This window comes from Dendrobates tinctorius, unplaced genomic scaffold, assembly GCF_039654945.1.
Source record: "Dendrobates tinctorius isolate UK_male_01 unplaced genomic scaffold, ASM3965494v1 ptg000104l, whole genome shotgun sequence".
Classification (NCBI taxonomy): Eukaryota; Metazoa; Chordata; class Amphibia; order Anura; family Dendrobatidae; genus Dendrobates; species Dendrobates tinctorius.
The window spans coordinates 8,943,439-8,970,755 of NW_027361772.1; the positions used below are offsets into that span (position 1 = coordinate 8,943,439).

Below are 27,317 nucleotides of genomic sequence, written 5' to 3' on the forward strand. Positions count from 1 at the left end.
CGCGTTATCCCGAAGCAGTGCCCTTGCGGAATGCCAATGCGAAATCAATTTCAAAGGAGCTGGTTAATATGTTTTCCCGATCCGGCATTCCGAAAGAGATACTTACGGATCAAGGGACCCCCTTTATGTCTCGTATACTTAAGGATTTATGTAAACTACTAAAAATCTCCCATTTGCATACCTCAGTATATCACCCTCAGACTGACGGTTTGGTGGAGCGCTTTAACAAAACCTTAAAGGGAATGTTGAAAAGGGTGGTGGATAAGGACGGGAGAGATTGGGATGCCCTACTACCATACCTCCTGTTCGCTATACGTGAGGTACCCCAATCCTCCACAGGCTTTTCACCTTTTGAGTTGGTTTATGGGTGGTGTCCTAGAGGCCTGTTAGATATTGCCAAGGAGACTTGGGAACAAGAGGTGACTCCTTATCGGAGTGTAATTGAACACATAACACTTATGCAGGACCGAATTGCAGCAGTTATGCCAATAGTTAAAGAGTGTTTAGAGCGCGCACAACATGCCCAAAGCACGGTATACAACCGAGCGGCAAAAATACGAGTCTTTCAACCCGGAGACAGGGTGTTGGTATTGGTGCCTACCGTAGAGAATAGATTTCTTGCAAAATGGCAGGGACCATACGAAGTGTTGGAACGAATAGGTGAAGTAAATTATAAGATACACCAACCAGACAAGAAAAAGCCCGAACAAATATACCACATAAACTTGCTTAAGGCCTGGCGGGACAGGGAGAGTCTGGTGGCAGGAGCTGCCCTTGAGGATGGGCCTCGAGGGGCACCACCTTCTAAGGTAAAGGACCCCCAGGTAGCTCCGCCAGAAGTGGGTATTGCAGACACACTATCCGAAAGCCAAAAACGAGAGACCAGGGAGTTCATACAGAGGAACGCAGATATTTTCTCGGAACTTCCTGGCCGGACTCACCTAATTAAACATGACATTGTTACTGATCCACAGGCGCGGGTACGGCTAAAACCATATCGAATTCCGGAGGCTTGGAGACAAGCCATTGCCCAGGAGTGAAGAAGATGTTAGAGCTCGGGGTCATTGAGGAGTCCCGGAGTGATTGTGCTAGCCCTATCGTACTGGTGCCCAAACCCGATGGGACTACCCGATTTTGTAACGATTTTCGGAAAGTAAATGAAGTATGGAAATTCGATGCCTACCCGATGCCAAGAGTCGATGAACTGATAGAGAGACTGGGTCCGGCCAGGTATATATCCACTATTGACTTAACAAAAGGTTATTGGCAGATTCCCCTCACGGAATCAGCCAAAGAGAAAACTGCCTTTGTTACGCCCCAGGGATTATTCCAGTACCGAGATATGCCATTTGGGTTGCATGGTGCCGCAGCCACCTTCCAACGTCTAATGGATATTGTCCTAAAACCCCATGGCCAGTATGCATCCGCGTACTTGGACGACATTATTATCTTTAGCGATGACTGGGACACGCATTTGTCAAAAGTACAAGCCGTCTTAGACTCCCTAAAAACAGCTGGGTTGACTGCCAATCCCAAGAAATGTACATTGGGATTGGAAGAGGCTCGCTATCTGGGATATAGCATAGGGAGAGGCATCATGAAGCCTCAAGCCAATAAAGTGGACGCTATTCAAAATTGGCCACGACCGGTAACCAAAAAACAGGTTGGAGCTTTTTTAGGGATCGTTGGTTATTATAGGCGGTTCATCAAACATTTTGCGACCATCGCAGCTCCTCTCACAGATCTTACTAAGGGGTCGAAATCTGTCACAATAAAGTGGAACGCAGAAGCAGAGGAGGCCTTTCAGTGATTGAAAACAGTCCTCTGTGACCAATCAGTGTTGGTTGCACCAGACTTTAAACGGGAGTTTATTGTCCAAACGGACGCCTCTGGGGTGGGCCTCGGCGCGGTTTTGTCTCAAGAAGTAAATGGCGAGGAACACCCAGTGGCCTATCTAAGCAGAAAGCTTACGAGAGCAGAAAAGAACTACAGTGTAGTTGAGCGGGAAGCCCTGGCTGTGAAATGGGCCCTGTGCACCTTGCGCTATTATTTACTAGGTCGCCAGTTTAGACTAGTGACGGACCATTCGCCCCTAACGTGGATGTCCCGGGCAAAAGAAGGCAATGCGCGGGTGACACGCTGGTTCTTAGCATTACAAGGGTTTAAATTTTCCATTGAGCACAGGGCGGGCACAGCGCACAGAAATGCAGATGCGTTGTCTAGAACGCACTGCTTGGTGACTCGTCGTGTCCGACCGCACGGGCTCGAACAGAGGAGGGTGGTGTGTGAGGTGCCAAGGGGAGAGGTGCTAGAAAACAGGTATATTTCTCCCCGTTTCATTTCATATGTCTCCCTGTACTGATGATGAAGCCAGTTTATTTCACTGTAATCCAGTCCTGGTTACCTTAGTGATCAGCAAGGAAAGGACTGGTAGTTCCCCCTCCACTAATTCAATCCAGGTTTTTGGTTTCCTGACTGGTCCAGCTGATATAATTAGGAGGAGCTGGGATCTCTCAGTCTATCTCGTCTGCTGAGCTGGGAGCTGACACAGTAAGATTACATGGACTTCTTTGCTGTTATATAGGTTTATTTTGTAGTTAGTCTGCTATTGTTAGTTAGTGGCCAGACGGCCTTAGATGTTTTATTTCATGTTTGGCATGTGTAACATTGAGTAACAAGTGTGCACAATAAATATGCCGTGTCAATATCCATGTGGAACTTGCTAGTCTGCTGAAGTGACTTCATAGCCACACGCTTGTGCCAAAGCAAAGATCCCAGCTGAGCTATCTATTCCCCACTATATATATATATATATATATATATATATATATATATATATATATATATATATATATATATATACATGCATTCTATGTGTCTATATCTATTCTTTGGTTTCTGGTATAAACCCTGCCATAGGGCTCCATTATATGTCCATTTTGCCAGCCTGCGAGAAAATCTCGCCATACGGATGCCATACGGATTACATACGAATGCTGACATGCGCAAAATGCGCAAAATACGCGACCACACCTTGATTACGGATGACATACGGAGCACTGTTTAGGGGCCATTCATCCGTATTACGCATGTAAAATACTGACTGTATTTTGCGTCGGTTAGTGTGACCCCGGCCTAAGAGATGTGCTCCCCCAGTGTTACTAGCAACAAGGGGGGGAAAAAGATGAATGCTGCTGAACACACAAGTTGATAGCCCTTGAAGGGAATGGCACATTTAGTCGCATTTTAATCCGAGTGTCAGCTCAAAAACGGCAATGCAATCCATGGGTCTGTAAAAAAAAAAAAAAAAAAAAAAAAAATAGGGCTGCACTCGGATGACAATCGGAGTACGGTCCAATTTGGCTGGTTTCGCCAAGTGTAGTTTCTGGAAAATTAGTATGGTTCTGCTTAGGCCTTTTGTAGAAGTCATCAACACATTAACCATAGATGTGTGAAGACCAGAATTAGGATGGCAAATACTTTTTGCAGGACTCTGATCAATTTGATAGGGTCAGTAATCTACGACTGCTTGACGGGAGGTTTCCAAATTTGCTTACCTCCCGGCATTGTCGTCCCTTCGTTTATTTAGTTGGGTTGGAGCGACGTCCTGTGCGTGTCACACTGTAATGATGATGTCGCACGAGACAAAAAGAAGCCGGAAGTTCTGAGAGGTAAGGAGAGTCGTAGGCATCCTGTGGAATGGTCACAAGGTACTGACCTGACCGATGGCCTGGAGTCCTGCAAAATAATTCTCCCATCTCTAATGCTAATAGCTTGGTGACATAGCCTAAGCCCTCTTCTTCTTTGTTCACCACCTCGAGTTAGAGACAAGAAATTATGCAATATTCGCTATTGTTGCAGAATAAGAAACTCTGTCTCCTGTTGTGTTCTTGGAGCGCTTCCAGTACGGTCAGGAAGCATTGTCTCCTACACAGATGTGCATCCCATGGAGATGTCCGCCAGATGGTACCATCCATGTATCCTGTAATATGCATGTGAGCCCTTATATCAGCTCAGATCCCACCACCCCTAACACAGGCCCGCACGGCTACACTCCACAGGAAGGCTCCAGCCAGTGGACTCATTTCCTCCCATCTCCATGAACCAGCAGAACTACATGAAAATATATTCCCTTCTATCCAGGGTGATGTTTCCATTTATGACGTCTGTGCTGATCACCGGCCAAATGTACGTTTTCAGATTCACCCATTTCAAATCAGGTGTGTCTTCAATTCTGACACTGACACAACCCCAGTGTATAAGTCAGTGCTACGTCGTTCTGTAAGGAGATGGATCTGTATAGATTAGCCGGTGTCACAGTTGGTCATATTACCGTAGACCACTGGGCCTTCGTATTTATACCGTTAAAAAAATGGCAATACAAGGCATTCCTCCTTTAAAAATATATATATGGACACGCCATTGACCTGGTGGGCCAAGAGCCAAATAGTGCCACCACCTACTACTTAGCATCCCAAATACAATGGTATCTGCATCCACCAATTTTTCTTTCAATTTACCAGTGCACAATTCTGATAGCGGAGAAGGTGCGCTATAGTGTGTGGTGGGGAATACGCCTATAGACATTCAGTTTCTGGGGGGGTGTACCATGGGGAGAAACTGTGAGAATGCACTGTGGCGCCATTATACTATTCATAGAGGGAATTTTGGGGGTATCATACTGTATGGTGGAACCATCGTACTGTATTTGGGGGGCACTTTTTGGGCATGATAATGTGAGTGGGAATGCACTGTGGGGTATTCATACTGTGTGGGGCATCTTTTGCACATCATACTGTGGGGAGAGGCTTGAAAGGGGTCCCATAGAACATGGAAATTAATGGGCTTCACTAACGGTAATATGTAATTGGTCTTGTACAATGGAAAATGTTGATGTATAACTACGGATGTGACACCAACGTAAAATACAGACACATGGATGGTGGAATATAGATGACAATAAGGATGAAGATCATGCAAGTTTTCTGGATGAAAATCGGACAATATTTTATTCCCTTCTCTTACCCCTACCTAAAAGTTAGCAGTCTTCTGTGATTGCCCCAATGTGATGTCACCAGGCCAAATACTTGTTTTTCTGGGGGTTAGGCCCAGTTTGGAGTCTTGCCTTGAAGCCCTATGATTTATTCGTATTCCCCTGACACAGTCATAATTCAAAACCAATAGAGGTATATAGTGCCTAAGATTTGATAGTGAAAAAAAATTTCATGATAGAACTTTAAAAAAGATAATTAATTTTAACTTATATTTGTAAATACTTAAATGGGCTGTACAATTAGGAACCTCAATGCCGATGCACCCTATTAAGTGAAATTGACAAGTAGGGCAGTCCCCAGTTCAGGAGCCACATAAACAGTTAAGTCCAGAAATGTATGCACAGTGACTGAATCTTGGTGATTTCAGCTCTGGAGGCCAAGATTTTGGATTAAAAATAAACCACTGAGATGTAATTGAAGTGAAGACTTTCAGGTTTAATTTAAGGAGTAATTGCAACCATTTTTCTACAAAACCTCCTTATTTGGGGGGCTCAAAAGTAATTGGACAAATTAACTTTACCATAAATAAAATGTTCATTGTTAATACTTTGCAGAGAATCCTTTGCGGGCAACGAGTGCTTGAGGTCTAGAAGCCATGGACATCACCAAATGCTGGGTTTCCTCCTTTGTGATGCTTTGTCAGCTTTCACTGCAGTGACTTCAGTTGTTGCTTGTTTGGGTGGGTCTTTCTGCCTTAAGTTTTGTCTTAAACATGTGAAATGCATCTCGGTGGGGTTGAGATCTGGTGATTGACTCGGCCATTGCAGAATATTCCACTTCTTCGATTTAAAAAACTCCTGGGTTGCTTTCGCAGTATGTTTTGGGTCATTGTCCATTTGTACTGTGAAGCGCCGTCCAATCAACTTTGCTGCATTTGGTTGAATCTAAGCTGAAAGTATCGCCCTTCAGAATTTATCTGTATGCTTCTGTCTTCAGACACATCATCAGTAAACACTAGTGACCCAGTGCCGTTGGGAGCCATGCATGCTCAAGCAAACACACATCACACTGACTCCACCATGCGTTAGAAGGTGTGGTGTGCTTTGGATCATGAGCCGTTCCAAGTCCTTTCCATAATTTTTTCTTCCCATCATTTTGGTACAAGTTGATCTTAGTTTCATCTGTCTAAAGAATGCATTTCCAGAACTGGGCCATCTTCTGTAGATGTTTTTTGGCAAAGTTTAATCTGGCCGTTCTATTTTTAAGGCTGATTAATGGTTTTCACCTTTGCTCTCATGAAGTCTAGTCATTATGGTAGACATAGATACTGAAACACATGCTTCCTGGTTAGTGTTCTTTACTGGAGTGGATGTTGTGAAGGGTTTTTCTTCACTTTGGAAAGAATTCTGTGATCATCCGCCACTGTGGTCTTCTTTGGACGTCCAGACCTTTTTGAGTTCCCAAGCTCACCAGCGAGCTATTTTTTTTTTTTTTTTTTTGCAGCATGTATCAAATTGTTGATTTGGCCACTCCTAACATTTCTGCTATTTGTCTGATGGATTTCCTCTTTTTTTCAGCCTAATGATGGTAGATTCTCATCATTTAGATCTCCTTTGACTGCTTGCTGTGGGTTGCCAACAACAGCTTCCAAATGCAAATGACACACCTGGAATCAGCTCTAAACCTTCCTCCACTCAGTATGGTGAGAGAAAGCTCAGCTGTCCAATCTGGAATATGGGCTTGCTGAGCTGTCAGTGTGGGGAGTGACAATCAAGTCGACCAATCAGGGCCGGAGCATGCTGGGTTTCCTACAGGTGTCTCCTATTCGGAATGATTTTCAGGCTATTCAGCTGTCTGTCTGCCTCTGATCTCTGCCAGTTGTAGCTCTGCTCAAGTAGTATGTGTTACTCTGTACTTTTGAGTTCTAGTATTCTGATCTCTGTTGCCCGACCTTGGATTTGCCTTTGACCATAAGTTTGTAAGTTTGCCTAGCCCCTTTGTCTTAATCTGCTAACTTATTGAAATTCTGTCTCTGGACTGTGACCTGACGACACCTTTGCTTTGCCCCTCTGTTTATGACGTACACTCCTGGCTTTTGTCCTTGGACTCCTGGAGTTCCTCACCTCATTGCTAGTCTGTGAGTAGTGACTAGCATCACACTACAACTGGCTGATACATTTGTTTTTTACACCACTATGAATTCTCTTCACATGCAAGGACCAGGTGGCAAATCTCTCTTGTTCAGGAGACTGCAGAATCCGTGAGAGACGGGAAAAGCCACAGAGTGCCCTTTATACTCCTCCGGAGCAAATCCATTTACTGGAGGTGGAGCCTTTGGAGGTTGGATTGCCAGATTATGCTGTGGAAAAAAGACATAGACTAGATCTTGGACTCTGTCTATTCTGGCTCTTTGCCTGGCTTTTCCCAATGCACCAGGGCAATCAGTGTAGCGGTTGTCAAAAATCACAGCTGGCATCAAGCCCTGGGGTTAGTAATCAGACACCCCTATTGGTAACCCAGTAATAAAAAACTTGCACACAATTTTTTTTTTTATTTGACTAAAGACTCCCAAACAATATCAATGTTTCACCAATTTGTTGAAACAAAATCTTACACAGGTCTGTCGTAATCCACTGAATCCAGTTAGTGATGAGCGAGTATACTCGTTGCTCGGGTTTTCTCGAGCATGCTTGGGTGTCCTCCGAGTATTTTGGCGTGCTGGGAGATTTGGTTTTCGCCGTCTCAGCTGCATGATTTGCGACTTGTAGACAGGCTGAATAGATGTGGGAATTCCCTAACAAACAGGCATTCCTCACATGTATTCAAGCTGTCTAGCAGCCGCAAATCATGCAGCTGAGACGACGAAATCTTAATCTCCGGGCACGCCAAAAAACCTGGAGACCACCCGAGTATGCTCGGAAAAACCCCAGCAACGAGTATACTCGCTCATCACTAAATCCAATGTAAATCCAGTAATGGAAACCTGAAAAACATACTGTAAAAAGAGAGAAACACAAGAGACAGACCCTTGTTCATCAATTTATTAGCAAAAATTTTTACTCATAAATTGGTGAAATAGGGACAGTTTCTTGTTTCTTTCTCTCTTTTGTGTTTCTCGGGTATCTATTTCTGGACTACATTGGATTTGGTGGATTACGGTGGACCTGCGTGGGATTTTGTATTTTCAATAAATTGGTGAACCAGGGTGGGGGAGTCTTTATTCAAGTAAAGTATTTTTTTGGGGTGTGTGTTTTTTAATTACTGGGTCAGTATCGGGGTGTCTGATAGACAACTCTCCATTACTAACCCCAGGGATTGATGGCAGCTGTGATTTTTAAAAAATGGCAGCTGACATAAACCCCAATACCATTACCCCGATTGCCACCACTCAATCAGGAAAAGCCAGGCAAAGCGCCAGAATTGGTGCATCATATGGATACGAAAATTCAGAGGCAGCAATGGGCTAGTATTTTTTGGCTGGGTAGGGCCCAATAACCAGGGACCTTCCTAGCCTGATAAGCATGCTGTTGTCTGCTTTACCTTAGCTGGTTATGAAAATAGGGAGGACCCCACGTCATTTTTTTAATTATTTAATAGGTTAAATAAGGCTAAACACCCTTTAGTGCCACATGAAAAACAATATAGGGTGCTAGTTTCTTATATAATTAAAATATATTTATTAAATAAGGGGTACACCACATTGTTTTTCATTTATTTATTAGATAAATACATGTACAGTAAACTACGCACGCACGGCACTAATTATATATCTCACGTATATCTATTCATCCAGCGTCGGACTGGGGTGTCCGGCGCCCACATTAGGAATTGACCCTAGGGGCCCTCCCTACAGCTATATGCGAACACCTGCTAGTCGTTATCTTTGTTAGGCCCCCTTCACATGTCAGTGTCTCTAGTACATGTGGTGACAGTTTTCACAAGTACCAGAGACACTTACATGTAGACCCATACAAGTGAATGGGTCTGTGCACATGTCAGTGTGTTTCCACCGACCGTGTGTCTGTGGCCAAAACACTCTGACATGTACTTTTTTGTATCAGAAGCAGGGCCATAATACATCCCACACACGTACACACTGATGACACACGGATGACATCTGTGTGTCAGCAGTGTGACACATATCGGTGCCTGGGAATCAGCAGTACTGTTCACGCTGATCCCTGGCACTGGCTGCTGGAGGAAGCTCTCGTCCTTGTCCCCTGTTCGCGCGGAGATCAGTGCGCGAAGGAGACAATGTTGTGAGTTGTATTCAGCCGTGCTGTCTACATCGAGTGTAAAATGAAGAATAGAATAAAAAAGCACATTACACTCACATTAACACCTCATCTCAAGAAGCCATTGTCCACTGTAAAAAAAAAAACATAAACAAAATGAAAGAATGCACGCCACAAGCCATCTGTGCGACATTTGCTCATCAGCGTGAGTGGAGGCGGCCGCTCATACTGAAGAGCAGGGGAGAATGACTCGCTGCAACCAGAGCGGGCCCATGAACTGCCCTGACCTCAGTGAGATATCTCACCAGTTACATTATACACAGGATCCCTGTGTATATGTAAGTGTACAGGTAACACACTGACTCACCGGTAATGTCTCTAAGTGAAGTCCTAAATCTTCAGATCCCCCTTTTATTCTACCAAGGAAAACAGTACTCTAAGAAATAAATTATATTACAGCAGTAATGTTCCCTAATTGGCCACTAGAGTAATTATGTCTCCAATTTGACACCATAAATGTAGGTTCATCATTTTAACCTCCATATAGTAATTAAGTCCCTAAACAATGCCCTTTTAATTAATAATGTCCCCCATCTTGGGCCCCTATATCCCATATCCATACCCCTGGTCCCATGTCCAGGCCCCATGGCGCTGGTTCAATGCCCCATGTCCAGGCCCCATGCCCCTATTCCCCTGGTTCCATGTACCGGCCACATGACAGGTTTTTTTTATTGCTTTTCACTGATTTTTTTTGGAGATTTTTCAGGGAACTTGACCCTGCAGTGGTTTGATGACTTGTTCTATATACTGTGATTCTTTAGTATTGGAGAATATGCGGAAATGAACAATCTTGTATGAAGTCCTTTCCACACTCCTGCCTATATGCTGGAAAAGAGAAAAAAAAGGATTTTCTAAGACACTGATTTTTTTTTTTTGTTGTAGTTGTAGGCCACATTCACACGATCAGTATTTGGTCAGTGTTTTACCTCAGTATTTGGTCAGTATTTGACCTCATTATTTGAAAGACAAAACCAGGAGTGGGTGATAAATCCAGAAATGGTGACGGGTTTCTATTAGGGTGAGTGCACACAGTGCAGATTCAGCTGCGGATTTTTCTGTGCGGATTTGCCGGTAAAAATGACCTGTGGTTTACCTGCAGATTCCCCCTGCGGTTTGACACGTGGACAATGGAGCAGGTGTCAAACCGCAGTGGAATCCACAGAAAGAATTGACATTCTGCGGATTTAAAACCGCAGCAAATCTGCACGGAAAAATCAGCAGCATGTGCACTGCGGTTTTTAAAAGCCATTGGATAACATTGTACTGTACTGTACTCTGCTTGCGGATCTGCAGCAAAACCGCACCGTGTGCACACACCCTTAGACTTTTCCACTCCTGCTTTTGGCTTACAAATACCAAGGTAAAATACTGACCAAATACTGAACGTCTGAACGTGGCTTTAGATTCATAACACCACTGTGGCGTCCTGTCAGATCAATGTATAAATCGTGCATATACGTAGTGGTTTCCATCTCATAGAATCATAGAATGGTAGAGTTGGAAGGGACCTCCTGGGCCATCTGGTCCAACCCCCTGCTCAAAGCAGGATTCGCTAAATCATCCCAGTCAGATGTCTGTCCAGCCTCTGTTTGAAGACTTCCATTGAAGGAGAACTCACCACTTCTCGTGGCAGCCTGTTCCACTCATTGATCACTCTAACTGTCAAAAAGTTTTCTAATATCTAATCTGTGTCTCCTCCCATTCAGTTTCATCCCATTGCTTCTAGTCTTTCCTTGTGCAAATGAGAATAAAGTTGATCCTTCTACAATGTGACAGCCCTTTAGATATTTGTAGACAGCTATTAAGTCTCCTCTCCTGCAAGCTAAACTATCATTTATTAATATGTCTTTTGGAAGTGCATTGAGCAGCAAGGTGGTGTGCTGGTAAAAGGGGAAAAAAAAATAAAAAAATCTTTTAAATCTTCTGCCTGAGCGAGTGTGAACGAGCTGAGTGTGACCTGAGCGTAAGTGCGAACTGTGGTAAGTGTGTGACTTGAGATTCAGTGAAGAGGTGTTTGGAAAACCTATAACAAATACCTGTGTGAGTTGCTGAATTGTAGGTTGCTGAGTGCTTTCTACCTGTCCAATTTTTGGGGGGCTTGGGGGCTTGTTTAACCTATTTTTTTTTTTTTCTCTCTAATCTTTAATCTCTTATTTTACTATGTGTGTTTTTAAGGGTTAACTATATTGCATTTAAATCTTGAGGTGTAACTATATTCACAAGGGGTTAATTAAGGGTGGGAGTTCATACAGTAATTAAGGGTTTATAAGGGGCAGCTGGTTGGGGCTTAACTCCTTTTGGAAGTGCATTGAGCAGCAAGGTGGTGTGCTGGTAAAAGGGGAAAAAAAAAATAAAAAAATCTTTTAAATCTTCTGCCTGAGCGAGTGTGAACGAGCTGAGTGTGACCTGAGCGTAAGTGCGAACTGTGGTGTGTGACTTGAGATTCAGTGACTTTGGATTCAGGGAGTTTCCAAGGGAGGTATTACTGAATTGCTGTTATATTTTATTAATACTTTTTATTTATTTTTGCTTATCTTATTGTCTGGTGCAATCCCCATTAGGATGTGCTCCACTATTGCCAATGCCATCCAGTGCACGTTTTGCCGCATGTATGAAATCCTTGAACAGCCGGTCGAGGGTGCATACTGCTGTGCGAGATGTGAGCACGTTGTGCATTTGGAAGCCCAGATTCTGGATCTAAATGTGCAGCTGGCAACACTGAGATCCATAGACAATATGGAAAGGAGTCTTCTGCTCACTGAGCAGACGCTCAATGGGATAGATGGGGGGGGGGGGGATGCTAGGTTGGAGCTGCAGGACAATGAAGCAGCTAGCTGGGTGACAGTTAGAAGGTGGGGTAGAGGGAAGAGCAACAGGGAGGCTAGTCCTGATCTGGCACACCCCCATAAGTTTGCTAAGTTGGCAGATGAGGGGAGTGTTAGTGCAGGAGTAGCACTGCTGCAGCAAGGCATGTCCGCTGAAAGCCGGAGGAGTGTCTGCTCCAGTAAGGGGGGAAATAGGAGAGCAGGGCAGGCCAGACAGGTTCTGGTAGTGGGAGACTCAATTATTAGGGGAACAGATAGGGCAATCTGTCACAAAGACAGGGATCGTCGAACGGTGTGCTGCCTACCTGGTGCTCGAGTCCGACACATCGCTGATCGGGTTGACAGATTACTGGGAGAGGCTGGTGAGGATCCAGCGGTCATGGTGCACATTGGCACAAATGACAAAGTTAGAGGTAGGTGGAAGGTCCTTAAAGATGATTTCAGGGAATTAGGCTGTAAGCTTAAAGCAAGGACCTCCAAGGTGGTATTTTCGGAAATACTTCCTGTACCACGTGCCACGCCAGAGAGGCAACGGGAGATTAGGGAGGTTAATAAGTGGCTCAGGAATTGGTATAGGAAGGAGGGGTTTGGGTTCCTGCAGAACTGGGCCGACTTCTCAGTTGGCTACAGGTTCTACGCTAGAGACGGGCTGCACCTCAATGGGGAGGGTGCCGCTGTGCTGGGGGAGAAAATGGCTAGAAGGTTGGAGGAGTGTTTAAACTAGGGACGGGGGGGAGGGTATTCCTTTTATAGGACAGTGCAGATAGAGACCTGGGCACAAATAATGACATTGGGGGTGGAGGTGGCATGGGGGGTGGGGTTAGAACAGTTAATAATTTAAGAAAGAATAGAGGTACAGAGAGATACATAAAGTGCATGTATACTAATGCCAGAAGCCTCGCCAACAAAATGGAGGAATTGGAGTTAATGTTGTTGGAGCATAATTATGACATGGTGGGGATATCTGAGACATGGCTGGACGAGAGCCATGACTGGGCGGTTAATTTACAGGGCTATAGTCTATTCAGCAATGACCGTACTAATAAATGAGGGGGAGGCGTGTGTTTATATGTAAAATCATCCTTAAAACCCATCCTGCGTGATAATATATATGAGTCTAATGAAAATGTAGAGTCCCTGTGGGTAGAGATAAGGGGAGGGGGGAAAAATAATAAATTACTGATAGGGGTTTGTTATAAGTCTCCAAAAATAATGGAAGCTACAGAGAATATCCTCATAAAGCAAATAGATGAAGCGGCGACTCAAGGAGAAGTCATTATTATGGGGGGACTTCAACTACCCTGAAATACATTGGGGAACCGAAACCTGCAGTTTCAGCAAAGGTAATAGGTTTTTGACAACTATGAGAGACAATTACCTTTCACAACTGGTTCAGGACCCAACAAGAGGGGGGGCACTGCTAGACCTAATATTAACCAACAGGCCAGACCGCATATCAAATGTAAGGGTTGGGGGTCACTTGGGTAATAGTGATCACAAAATAATAAGTTTTCATGTATCCTTTAATAAGATGTGTAGTAGAGGGGTTACAAGGACACTAAACTTCAGGAAAGCAAATTTCCAGCGGATGAGAGATGATCTTGGTGCAATTAACTGGGACGATATCCTGAGACATAAAAATACACAAAGAAAATGTGAGACGTTTATTAGCATCCTGAATAGGACCTGTGCACAATATATACCGTATGGGAATAAACATGCGAGAAATAGGAGGAAACCACTATGGCTAAATAGAGCTGTAAGGGGCGCAATAAGAGATAAAAATAAAGCATTTAGAGAATTAAAGCAAGTAGGTAGTGATGAGGCATTAAATAAATACAGAAGATTAAATAAATTCTGTAAAAAGCAAATCAAAACAGCAAAGATTGAGACAGAGAGACTCATTGCCAGAGAAAGTAAAAATAATCCCAAAATATTCTTTAACTACATAAATAGTAAGAAGCTAAAAAATGATAATGTTGGCCCCTTTAAAAATAGTCTGGGTGAAATGGTGGAGGAGGATGAGGAAAAAGCCAATATGCTAAATGACTTTTTTTCAACAGTGTTTACACAAGAAAATCCCATGACGGATAACATGATCAGGGATAAAAAATCTCCATTAAATGTCACCTGCTTAACCCAGCAGGAAGTACGGCGGCATCTAAAAATCACTAAAATTGACAAATCCCCGGGCCCGGATGGGATACACCCCCGAGTACTGCAGGAATTAAGCACAGTCATAGATAGACCATTATTTTTAATCTTTAAAGATTCCATAATAACAGGGTCTGTACCACAGGACTGGCGTATGGCAAATGTGGTGCCAATATTCAAAAAGGGGACAAAAACTGAACTTGGAAATTATAGGCCAGTGAGTTTAACTTCAACTGTGGGTAAAATCCTGGAGGGTTTTCTAAGAGATACTATACTGGAGTATCTGGAGAAGAATAACCTCATGACCCAATATCAACATGGGTTTACAAGGGACCGTTCCTGTCAGACTAATCTGATAAGCTTTTATGAAGAGGTAAGTTCCGGACTGGACCAAGGGAATGCAGTGGACGTGGTGTACATGGACTTTTCAAAAGCTTTTGATACGGTGCCACACAAAAGGTTGATACATAAAATGAGAACAATGGGGATAGGGGAAAATATGTGTAGGTGGGTTAAGAGCTGGCTCAGGGATAGGAAACAAAGGGTGGTTATTAATGGAGCACACTAGGACTGGGTCACGGTTAGCAGTGGGGTACCACAGGGGTCAGTTTTGGGCCCGCTTCTTTTTAACATATTTATTAATGACCTTGTAGGGGGCATAGAGAGTAGAATTTCAATATTTGCAGATGACACTAAACTCTGCAGGAAAATCAATACAAAGGAGGACAATTTTATATTACAGGAGGATTTATGTAAACTAGAAGCTTGGGCTGATAAATGGCAAATGAGCTTTAATGGGGATAAATGTAAGGTCATGCACTTGGGTAGAACAAACAAGATGTATAATTATGTGCTTAATTGTAAAACACTGGGCAAAACTGTCACTGAAAAAGACCTGGGTGTATGGGTGGACGACAAACTCACATTTAGTGGCCAGTGTCAGGCAGCTGCTGCAAAGGCAAATAAAATAATGGGATGCATTAAAAGAGGCATAGATGCTCATGAGGAGAACATAATTTTACCTCTATATAAGTCACTAGTGCGACCACACTTAGAATACTGTGTACAGTTCTGGTCTCCGGTGTATAAGAAAGACATAGCTGAACTGGAGCGGGTGCAGAGAAGAGCGACCAAGGTTATTAGGGAACTAGGGGGTCTGCAATACCAAGACAGGTTATTACACTTGGGGTTATTTAGTTTGGAGAATCGAAGGCTTAGGGGTGATCTTATTACAATGTATAAATTTATGTGGGGACAATACCAAAATCTTTCTAATGATCTTTTTACTCTTAGACCTGTGACGGGGACAAGGGGGCATCCTCTACGTCTGGAGGAAAGAAGGTTTAAGCATACTCTCAGACGCGGATTCTTTACTGTAAGAGCAGTGAGACTATGGAACTCTCTGCCATATGATGTTGTAATGAGTGATTCCCTACTAAAATTTAAGAAGGGACTGGATGCCTTTCTTGAAAAGTATAATATTACAGGGTATATACACTAGTCTCCTTAATATTGCGTTGATCCAGGGAGCTAGTCTGATTGCCGTATGTGGAGTCGGGAAGGAATTTTTTCCCCAGTGTGAAGCTTACTGTTGCCACATGGGGTTTTTTTTGCCTTCCTCTGGATCAACATGTTAGGGCAAGTTAGGATAGGATATGGGTTGAACTAGATGGACTTAAAGTCTCCCTTCAACCTTAATAACTATGTTACTATGTAATCACAAAATTCATGGACATTTATTGCCTCATTAATAATAATATTATCAGCTGTGACTGCTCGGACTCCCAGTTGCCATTTCTGCCGTACACATTATCCAAACATTAAAATGGCGGCAGCCTCTTTTATCTCTTGAATAATCACCATGGTAACCAGCTAAAACTACTATAGGCTGGCCAATGTTTCCTAAACAAGCTTTATTGACAGCTGACCTTATTACACAGAACGCCTTCGAGCGGCCACGCCCACCTTGGTGTAGTCAGCTTCTCTGATTGGTCGCCGTTTAACACGGTTTCCCGAGGTAGCCACGCCCACACTGACTAATGTGAGGAGAGTCACCGAAACCGGAAGCGGCACCGGGAAGCGAGAAAGAGACACACAGGCGGAAGCGCCGGGTATTTGCCCGTGACAGGAGGACGGGGGAGAAGAGAGGTATGGAGGGCGCCGGTGTATGAGCATGTCATGTATGGGACCTGGTGATAGACGCACCATCTTGTAGAGGAGTGTGTGCGGCATCACAGGCACAGTGGCTGTTCGGTAGGGAATAATACTGGAGTCTGTACACACACACACAGCATATACACACACTGCACCATATACACACACAGCATATACACACACTGCACCATATACACACACACCATATACACACACTGCACCATATAGACACCATACCATATACACACCATACATACACACACACAGCATATACACACACTGCACCATATACACACCATACCATATACACACACTGCACCATATAGACACCATATACACACACACACCATACATACACACACACACACAGCATATACACACACTGCACCATATAGACACCATACACCCACACCATATACACACACCATACATACACACACACACACAGCATATACACACACGCACCATATACACACACCATACATACACACACACACACACACCATATACACACACCATACATACACACACACACACACCATATACACACACGCACCATATACACACACACCATATACACACACTGCACCATATAGACACCATACACCCACACCATATACACACACCATACATACACACACACACAGCATATACACACACGCACCATATACACACACCATACATACACACACACACACACACCATACACACACACCATATACACACACGCACCATATACACACACCATACATACACACACACACACACACCATATACACACACACCATATACACACACCACACCATACACACACTGCACCATATACACACACACCATATATACACACACTGCACCATATAGACACCATATACACACACACCATATACACACTGCACCATATACACACCATACATACACACACGCACCATACACTGCACCATACATACACACACCATACATACACACACCATATACACACACGCACCATATACACACACGCACCATACACACACTGCACCATACACACACTGCACCATACACGCACCATACACGCACCATACACGCACCATACACGCACCATACACGCACCATACACACACCATACATACACACACACACCATACACATGCACCACACACACACTGCACCACACACACACTGCACCACACACACACTGCACCACACACACACTGCACCATACACACACTGCACCATACACACACTGCACCATACACACACTGCACCATACACACACACACCATATACACACCACACACACACTGCATCATACTCACACAGCATACCATACACATACCACCATATACACATACACACACTTACCCAGTTCACTTTTTTGTTTACACACACACTCCTAAAATCCCCTCTGTGAACCTATGCTACACACGCACGCTAAAATCCCCCCATGAACATATACACGCTAAAAACAACCTGTGAACATATCCTATACATGCACGTTAAAATCCCCTCATGAACGTATCCTATACAATCATGCTAAAATCCCCTCTGTGAACATATCCTGCATGCACATTAAAATCCACACTGTAAACCCGTCCTGCATGCTAAAATCCCCTCTGAACACATCCTGCACGCACGCTAAAATCCCTTCTGTGAACCCATCCTGCGCGCATGCTACAATCTCCACTGTGAAAGTATCCTACACGCTTGCACGCTAAAATCCCCACTGTGACCGTATCCTACATGTTCGCATGCTAAAATCCCCACTGTGAACGTATCCTACATGTTCGTACGCTAAAATCCCCTCTGTGAACGTATCCTGCATGTTTGTATGCTAAAATCCCCTCTGTGAACGTATCCTACACGTTCGCACAGCAAAATCCCACTGTGAGCGTATCCTACACGTTCGCACGCGAAAATCCCACTGTGAGCGTATCCTACACGTTCGCACGCGAAAATCCCACTGTGAACGTATCCTACACGTTCGCACGCGAAAATCCCACTGTGAACGTATCCTACACGTTCGCACGCGAAAATCCCACTGTGAACGTATCCTACACGTTCGCACGCGAAAATCCCACTGTGAGCGTATCCTACACGTTCGCACGCGAAAATCCCACTGTGAACGTATCCTACACGTTCGCACGCGAAAATCCCACTGTGAACGTATCCTACACGTTCGCACGCGAAAATCCCACTGTGAACGTATCCTACACGTTCGCACGCGAAAATCCCACTGTGAACGTATCCTACACGTTCGCACGCGAGAATCCCACTGTGAACGTATCCTACACGTTCGCACGCGAGAATCCCACTGTGAACGTATCCTACACGTTCGCACGCGAGAATCCCACTGTGAACGTATCCTACACGTTCGCACGCGAGAATCCCACTGTGAACGTATCCTACACGTTCGCACGCGAAAATCCCACTGTGAACGTATCCTACACGTTCGCACGCGAGAATCCCACTGTGAACGTATCCTACACGTTCGCACGCGAAAATCCCACTGTGAACGTATCCTACACGTTCGCACGCGAAAATCCCCACTGTGAACGTATCCTACACGCTCGCTAAAATCCCCTCTGAACACATCCTGCACGCACGCTAAAATCCCTTCTGTGAACCCATCCTGCACGCACGCGAAAATCCCACTGTGAACGTATCCTACACGTTCGCACGCGAAAATCCCCACTGAACGTATCCTACACGTTCGCACGCGAAAATCCCACTGTGAACGTATCCTACACGTTCGCACGCTAAAATCCCACTGTGAACGTATCCTACACGTTCGCACGCTAAAATCCCCACTGTGAACGTATCCTGCACGCTAAAATCCCCTCTGTGAACGTATCCTACACGTTCGCATCCTTGCCCCCTCATCAAGAAAAGCGTGAAGATCGCCGGTCTTGATGAGTTGTGGCTCAAATTTTTAAAAGCTGTAACTTGTCCATTTTTCAGGTGTTTTCACCTTAATATTACAATTCAATGGGAAGGCTCTGTCTCCCCCCCCCCCCCCCTCTCTGTCTCCCCCCCCCCCTCTCTGTCTCCCCCCCCCCCCTCTCTGTCTCCCCCCCCCCCCCCTCTCTGTCTCCCCCCCCCCCCCCTCTCTGTCTCCTCCCCCCCCTCTCTGTCTCTCTCTCCCTCTCCCCCCCACCTCAGTCTCTTCCAACGCAAACGGTTGGACTGAGCAACCTCAGTCAATATGCCATATATTAACATTGTCTTCGATTTTCTTCCCTGCAGCTTATTCCTACGGATTGTGTACAACAGACGAGGCTCAATGCCGCTGGGTCTTGGCCGAAGAAAGAAGGCTTCTCCACTGATGGAGGAAGACGATGTGGGCGAGCGCACCGCTTTGGGAGTATCCCGTGCTGACGGTGTTTCCGGCAGCTCCATCTCACCGCAGATAGCAGGCCTTCCACCCCCCGCTCCTGCACTGCGACCTCGCCTGGTTTTCCATGCCCAGCTGGCTCACGGCAGCCCTACTGGGAGGATTGAGGGGTTCAGCAATGTGAAGGAGTTGTACGCCAAGATAGCAGAGGCATTCAATATAACTGCAAGTGAGGTTAGTACATGTCAGGTGAGGTCTAGAGCGGTCCGCTAAAGATGATATGTCACCCCTTTTCGCTCCATGACGTACCATTAAGTCATGGAGGGGGCTTAGGAGCAGCGCCCGCTCCATACAGGGCCAGCACCTGCTTCTAACAGCAGCGATCAAAGCTGCGAGGGAAACTGACTGCCTAAGTGTTGCTGCCATCTTGGTGCTCCTCTGAAGCCCAGCCCTAGGTTTGATTTTTACTGTATCGCAGTATATAGTAAAAATTAAGTATTCTAGAACAAGAGATCAAACAATCTCTAGTTCAAGCCCCCAGAACAGACTACAAAAAATAGTGAAAAGTACAAAAGAAAGTTGAATCAGCTGCCTTTTTCTCATTCAAAAAGGAAAAAAAAATATGACCATAGTGTCGCAGCCCCCCTAGACATCTGATGTTCTAAAAGATGACCCTATCTAACCCATTAGGTTACTTTTTATATACTAAGCACCTTGTAAATGAAACCCAAGAAACAAGTTTGAAACAATGGCGGAACTGCAGTTTTTTTTTTTCATCTGATTTGGCTTACCCCCTCCCCCCCATTTTTCAGGACACTATATGATAAATTAAATGGCGTCATTCAGCGCTGTAATTCTATCCTGTCTCGTGGCTTTATGAATGCACCCATAACATAATTTAAAAAAAAAGTTGACTCTTGGAAGAAAAGGAGAAAACAAAAAAACGCAAAAATGAAAAAATTGCATCATTAAGGGATTAATATGACTGTAAGTGGTTTATCACCAGGTTTTATTTTATTTTTTTTACTCCTCCTGCTTTATTACTGCCACTGTTTGTGCAATAACTTGTGTTTATGGTGTAAGCAATGATTCTGCTTTCCTCCAGTATCAGTGCAGCGCCGGGAGTCACACGGAGTGTGGTCTATAATTATGGCTTCTCTTTGCTCGTTACAAGCGCAATGTTATTGGTGACTATATCGGGGATGTGGAGTCGGTAAGGCAAACCTCCGACTCTGACCCCACAGCCCTGGTCACTACTGAGCAGGTACATAAAGCACAGATTCATCTCAATAAAAGCCGAGATCCTTAGATCAGGAACAGAGCAGACATTTATAGGACATTTAGAACTTTCCCAAATTATTATGAAGAAATTTACAGCACCTCCTGCATTGTACTACTGGACCCAATGTATTATATATTTTAGGAGTCAGAGTTGGTCGTTTTTTACTGACTCCACCAAAACGGACACCGGCTCCATGATTCGGCCTCTGACTTCACAGCCATGGTTTGTGTAGATGGACATGCCGGTGCAGTGGAGGCGCAGCTTGTGTCTTCCCTGCATTCTCCTATGGCTAATACCACTTTTCTTGCTCGCTCTGGTACTTCCAGGTGATGTTCTGCACACTGAACACGCACCGTCTGGACATGGACAAGCTCTTGGGGGGTCAGATAGGCCTGGAAGACTTCATCTTTGCTCATGTACGAGGCCAGAAAAAGGAGCTTGAAGTGTATAAATCTGAAGACTCGCTGGGCCTGACCATCACTGATAACGGCTCTGGTTACGCCTTCATTAAGGTAGTATAAAAAGATCTAAGTTGTTTTAGTGCATGAATTAAGGCCTCCCTCCACTCCATTTCCCTAACACGATGGTTTCGGATGACAGTCTGACTTGTGTGGGGGGTCCTCCCGACTGTCTGCGTTCGTGTGTGTGGGGGGTCCTCCCGACTGTCTGCGTTCGTGTGTGTGGGGGGTCCTCCCGACTTTCTGCGTTCGTGTGTGTGGGGGGTCCTCTCGACTGTCTGCGTTCGTGTGTGTGGGGGGTCCTCCCGACTGTCTGCGTTCGTGTGTGTGGGGGGTTCTCCCGGCTGTCTGCGTTCGTGTGTGTGGGGGTTCTCCCGGCTGTCTGCGTCCGTGTGTGGGGTGGTCCTCCCGGCTGTCTGCGTGCGTGTGTGGGGGGTCCTCCCGGCTGTCTGCGTGCGTGTGGGGGGGTCCTCCCGGCTGTCTGCGTGCGTGTGGGGGGGGTCCTCCCGGCTGTCTGCGTGCGTGTGGGGGGGTCCTCCCGGCTGTCTGCGTGCGTGTGGGGTGGTCCTTCCGCCTGCCTGCGTGCGTGTGTGTGTGGAGGGATCTCCCGGCTGCCTGCGTGCGTGTGTGTGTGTGGGGACCTCCCGGCTGTGTGTGTGTGTATATGGGGTCCTCCCGGCTGTCTGCGTGTGTGGGGGGTTCTCCTGGCTGTCTGCTTGCGTGTATGGGGGTTCTCCCGGCTCTCAGCATGCGTGTGTGGGGGGTCCTTCCGGCTGGCTGTCTGCGTGTGTGTGGGGGGGGTTCTCCCGTCTGCATGTGTGGGGGTTTTCCCGACTGTGTGGGGGGTCCTCCCGGCTGTGTCGCAATGGATGATGTCGGGAGATGTAAGGATTTTCTCTGTCCGATTTCGGACTGCCGGTCCATCTATTCCTGAACAGAATGAGACCGTATTCTCTTGGAAGAGACAGTGGCGCTCTTAGGCTATGTGTTTATAAACGCTTAGAAAACCGGACTCCTTCCCAGAAACTGCGCGTTTTATTTCCGCGCGTTTTTGATGCGTTTTTTTCCGCGCGGTTTCTGGGAACAGTGGAAATGGCGGAAAATAATGAGCATGCTGCGTTTTTAGCCGCTAAGCGTTTTCTAAGCGTTTAAAAACGCATGCATTGGCACAAGAAGCCAAAAAATGCATGAAATTTAATTGGAAGCTTCTTTTAAGCGTTTCTGCAGCGTCTGATCCGGCACAAATGCTGTGGAAACGCTTAAAAAAAATGCAACGTGGGCACACAGCCTTATAGAGAACACTGGATCTCTTAGCAGAACGAGACTCAGGAGTGAGAGCTGCCAGCTGAAGGATCATCAAACCCATCGTCTGGCCAATTTGTATATCGTGGGCTTAACGTTGGACTTTTCTAACCTCTGCTGTTTCTCCAGCGTATTAAAGAAGGCAGCATCATCCACAGGATGCAACTCATCAGCGTCGGGGACATGATAGAATCCATTAACGGGAAGAATCTTATTGGTAGCCGGCACTTTGAGGTGGCCCGAACGCTGAAGGAACTGCCCCGAGGAAGAGCCTTCACAGTGAAGCTGTGTGAACCCAGAAAAGCTTTTGGTAAGATTATAACGTTCAAATATGAAGGGGTGGATGAGAACATCCCCATGCTTCTGTGTACTCGGCAATCTTCAGCGACCCCATAAAAATCTTAACGCAGTAGCAATCTTGTGCAGTCGCCGATCCTTTCCGACAGGCCGTTCCAGGGTCAATTATTAATACTGTTTGTACGTAATATGGAGTTATTGCATGTACTTTGTTTACTTCTAAAGTCTGTTTTTCTCTAGTCACACCCGAAGCTTTATTTTGTGACATATCTCCACATTGCCTCATGTTGGTCTCTGCCCTGATTTGATGAATTATGCCTCAGAAGTATTTTCTCCAGGCTTTGTGTAATGTTTGCTGATGTAGGTATCTCACGGGTAATGCACCATTGTGCTGGAAGAGCTCAGCGCAGCTAGTACAGGGTGTGACTATTTGCTCAGATCTGACTGAGGTTTCGCTCAGAATACTGCATTTGGCTCGGGTTACTGCTATTGAAGACACTGCAAATCAGAAATCTTGCAATCTTTCTCAATGGCGATTAGGCCATACATACATTCATTCATTCATTCATTCATTTATTTGTGTACAGATGACTATTTAGCAGTCTCATTATCATCCTTGGCAGACAACACCTTTTATATAAGTGATAAGTGTGGTTAAGACAGGATCCACCATTTACAGTAAGTGATGTCACAGCTCACCTCCTCCCTTCACTGGTGAAACCAATCTATTGCTGCTAATGTCCATGTGCCAAACAGAATGTAGGAACATAATATTTTAGGTCTTGTGCACTATCTAGACAATCCCTGGAGTAACCCATGTGAAAAAAAAACCCTAAACTCGCCTCCTGTGTTAGTGCAGCTCCAGTGGCGCTGGCTACGGGGCTTGCGTGGCATAACAAGTGGTCACTAGAGACTTGGCACCACTGGAACGGACCGCCAATGCAGGAGGTGAGAATAGGGCATTGTTTATTTTTCCAGGGGCAATACTTGTGTTTGTTTTATTTCCACCCCCCCCCCCCAAAAAAAAAAAAAAAAAAAAAAAGTTCAACTTTCTTACAAACTACATTGAACATAAAGACCTGATTTAGACAATACATTTCTGATGACGTGTTGCATGGAAATGTTGACCATGTTATGTGTATTAAAAATGGAGACTGTTAGGTAGAGGGTCCATTTGTTGGAGTATTGCGGATACATACCACTGCGTGTCCACAACCCCCATCTCTCTGCCTGATCCTGTTCTAGTAAGGGCGTGTTTACACTTGCCAATAATCGGTAACAAGCATTCCTAGGAACGTTCTTTTCCCAAGTATTTGCTTGTCTAAACAGCCGTCAATTGTTTGATCAATGAGCCAAATGCTCGTTCTTCCAGGGGAGTGGTTTTTTTTTTTTTTTTTTTTTTTTTTTTTTTAACCTGCTTAAAAAACATTGTTCTCGGCAGCACATCATGGAGTGTACACATGTGCTGCCTAGAACCATGATATTGTATTAACGATCGTTCTGGAAGTGCAGTCAGTAAGTCTATAAAATGTCCGGCAGGCAGGTTGCATGTGGCTGATCATTTAATGGCCAATGCACCTACATAGTGCCAGGGACTAGGTGTAAGCAGGAGAGACTAGCCTTTGTTAGCCCCCTACAGTAGGTGAGGTGGGTTTGCTTTAAAGAGATTTCTCTGTATAAATATGTTTATTGCTTGTTTCTTCTCAGATATGATCGGTCAGCGCTCCAACTCATCCGCAAATAGTGCTGGGATATCCTCAGGTAGAGGAACGTTACGCCTCCGAGCCAAGGGACCACCGACCGTGGAGGAGCTGGTGAGAGAGGTGGGATTTCTGCGCTGAAGTATTTAGTGGAGGAACTGCTGTAGTGTGTACAGAAAGGTTGGAGACAATCGGGATGAGTGCATTAATAGGGATGAGTGCATTACGTTTCTATTATATGGGGGTGATACAAATTGACCGCTCTGTACATTCCCCTGACTCCCAGGTCTCTGTCATTGAGGAGAAAGCCATACAGAAAGTGGACGATCTCCTGGAGAGCTACATGGGCATCCGAGACAGCGATCTGGGTGAGCGGACTAGAACTTGATGATCTTTCGTTTTATTGCCTGTTGTATTTTGCATTGCTAAAATAATAAATTGATGAAGTCACTGCAGATTGTTGGCTGTGGGGGAAATTTGAGGTAAGTTTTGACACAGTATTTCAAGCAAAGGGCTGTCAAAGTCATGTCATTGGCTCAGAAATCTATTGAATGGTGACATTACTGGTCTCCTTCATTAAGCCGGGCAATAGGGGGGAGGCTCCTGCTGCAGACAGTTGCCTAACAGCCAAAGATAAGGTCTAACCTAAACTTAGTTGGAAGGAAGAGGGGCGGGAAAATTTCCAGTCTCTTAGTTGGGAGTTTAGAGTGAGACATAAAAAGGAATGGGTTTGTGCTTCTTGTACATTTTGTAGACCTTTCTCGGGGGACATTATATCACTATGGTCAATCAGCATCGGCTTCACGCTCCTTTTCTTCAGACAAATCAAGACATCTGGAAAAGTGTGGGCTGCGGCTGCCCTCTGCATGTCGATTACGTCAGTAGGGGAATAAAGCCAGTGCTGATTGTCCTCAGGGATCGTGTGACAGAACAATGTCCACCGGGAGAGTCGGCGTCAACACCGCTGGAACGGCGCCGATAACGGAGGTGAGTATAAGTTTTTATTTTACTGGGTGAACGGGTGAGGGTTCAGAAGGGGTTGTCCGACTAGTGGACAACCCCTTTAAAGCCATATTCAAATTAGCCTGGAGGTGCATTATGGGTGATTCATAGACCCACTCCACTGCACATCCAGGTTATTTTGCATGTTGTGTCACATCGTGATTTCTTAGTAATGGCGTGTCAGATTCTCACAAAGGGGGTGTCACTAGTTTCAGTAGTAAAGTCGTCTGCACCCGGAAGGGTCAGTGAGAGGTGGCTGATGAGAGTTGTGATCTAGCAGGGCTGAGCGCTCGCATTGGCTCCATCATACCGTGATAGTAAGTGGTCCCTGATGGTTAAACTGTCGGCTGCACATATCGACTCAATATCATTACTGCTTCGTGTTCCTTTCTTTTTTCCTCCCTGGTCTATAATTTATTTAATTTTGTTTAATTGGATGAGTGAATGTGAAATCTGCGCCAGATATTCTGCATTCTGACCTCTTCTTGCCCTCGCTTGCAGCTGGCACCATGGTGGAGCTCGGCTTGGATAAACAGAACCCTGACGACTTCTCCCAGGCCTTGGACCGCACGCTAGGGGACTTCGCTTTCCCCGACGAGTTCGTCTTTGACGTCTGGGGCGCAATAGGCGATGCCAAGGCTGGACGCTACTAAATTATCTTAACCCCTGCACCATGCCCTTCGTCTTTTGTAAAGGGGGTTGGAGCCGCTGCTTCCCGTCCACCTCTTCTCTCATCCAGCCCTAGGAGGTGGGTGGAGGACTGGCACACTGGTGACACGGGATCGGATAAGGGCTAAACCACTGCTGTCAGGACCCTGGCACTGATTAACCTCTGGGTGACTGATACAAATGGGCATAGACATTAAGTCACGTTTTCAGAATGCAAACCCACCGCAGGACAGAAGATGGCGGGGACCGTACTGCACACTACAACCTCCACAATAACGCTCCACTACATTCCTCGGACGGACATTCAGAATATCTACAAAAATGAGATTTAAATAAGCTAATGAATAGTCGGACCTCCCTTTTTTTTCCCCCCACTAAAGGAGGACATCTCAACACGGAAACGCACGCCGGTGACATTCCTACCCGTACAGAACACTTTTCTAACGTCAAAGTCTATATCTGCTAAAAGAGTCGTATGTTACAGACCCCTCAGTCTTCAGAAGATGCTGGTTACTTAGCGCCACCCGGTGTCTGGGAGGCAGAATTGCAATAATGTTTATAGTTCTTCTTACTGACCTGGAGGAATCGTTGACCTTAGATAATTTATGTTGTCAACTCACAAGTCTATTTTCTGTGTTCCCTATAATAATTGTAAGAGAAACGAAGAACAGGATTTATTAAAAGATTTTATACATGGGCGTTCTCCATTTCTTCTTGGGAGTGATACAATAAAAATAAATTAGGCTTTGGGTGATAGTGATAAATAGTACTAAAGGGTGGGCTCCAACACGTGGCACCCCTCCACTCATCAGGTGCTACCTGGGGGATAGACTGCAGTACTTCGCCATAACCAATAAATAAATGTGGCTCCTTAT

General features: G+C 45.3%; 1 protein-coding gene across 4 annotated transcripts; it reads left to right on the forward strand.

The window, feature by feature from the left end:
* The first annotated feature begins 2,530 nt into the window (after positions 1–2,530).
* On the forward strand, positions 2,531–27,136 carry GIPC1 (GIPC PDZ domain containing family member 1). Of its 4 annotated transcripts, none has more exons than XM_073588723.1 (7): positions 2,531–2,550; positions 19,645–19,966; positions 21,341–21,526; positions 22,904–23,084; positions 24,779–24,894; positions 25,058–25,139; positions 26,275–27,136. In XM_073588723.1, the coding sequence occupies exons 2-7, from the start codon at positions 19,682–19,684 to the stop codon at positions 26,424–26,426; spliced, it is 1,002 nt and encodes a 333-aa protein (XP_073444824.1). In that variant the 5' UTR covers positions 2,531–2,550; positions 19,645–19,681; the 3' UTR covers positions 26,427–27,136. The 4 variants fall into 4 exon arrangements, with proteins under 4 accessions (XP_073444824.1, XP_073444822.1, XP_073444825.1 ...); XM_073588721.1 differs by lacking the exon at positions 2,531–2,550 and adding an exon at positions 16,259–16,416; XM_073588724.1 differs by lacking the exon at positions 2,531–2,550 and adding an exon at positions 16,259–16,416 and having other exon boundaries at positions 24,779–24,885.
* The last annotated feature ends 181 nt before the right edge of the window (positions 27,137–27,317 follow it).

Bases quoted from the DNA above. Each gene is read 5' to 3' on its own strand.
- GIPC1 (XM_073588723.1), top strand. From the start codon at position 19,682: ATGCCGCTGGGTCTTGGCCGAAGAAAGAAGGCTTCTCCACTGATGGAG. The intron at 23,085-24,778 runs GTAAGATTATAA...GTTTCTTCTCAG, and splicing joins TGAACCCAGAAAAGCTTTTG to ATATGATCGGTCAGCGCTCC. The intron at 25,140-26,274 runs GTGAGCGGACTA...CCTCGCTTGCAG, and splicing joins CATCCGAGACAGCGATCTGG to CTGGCACCATGGTGGAGCTC.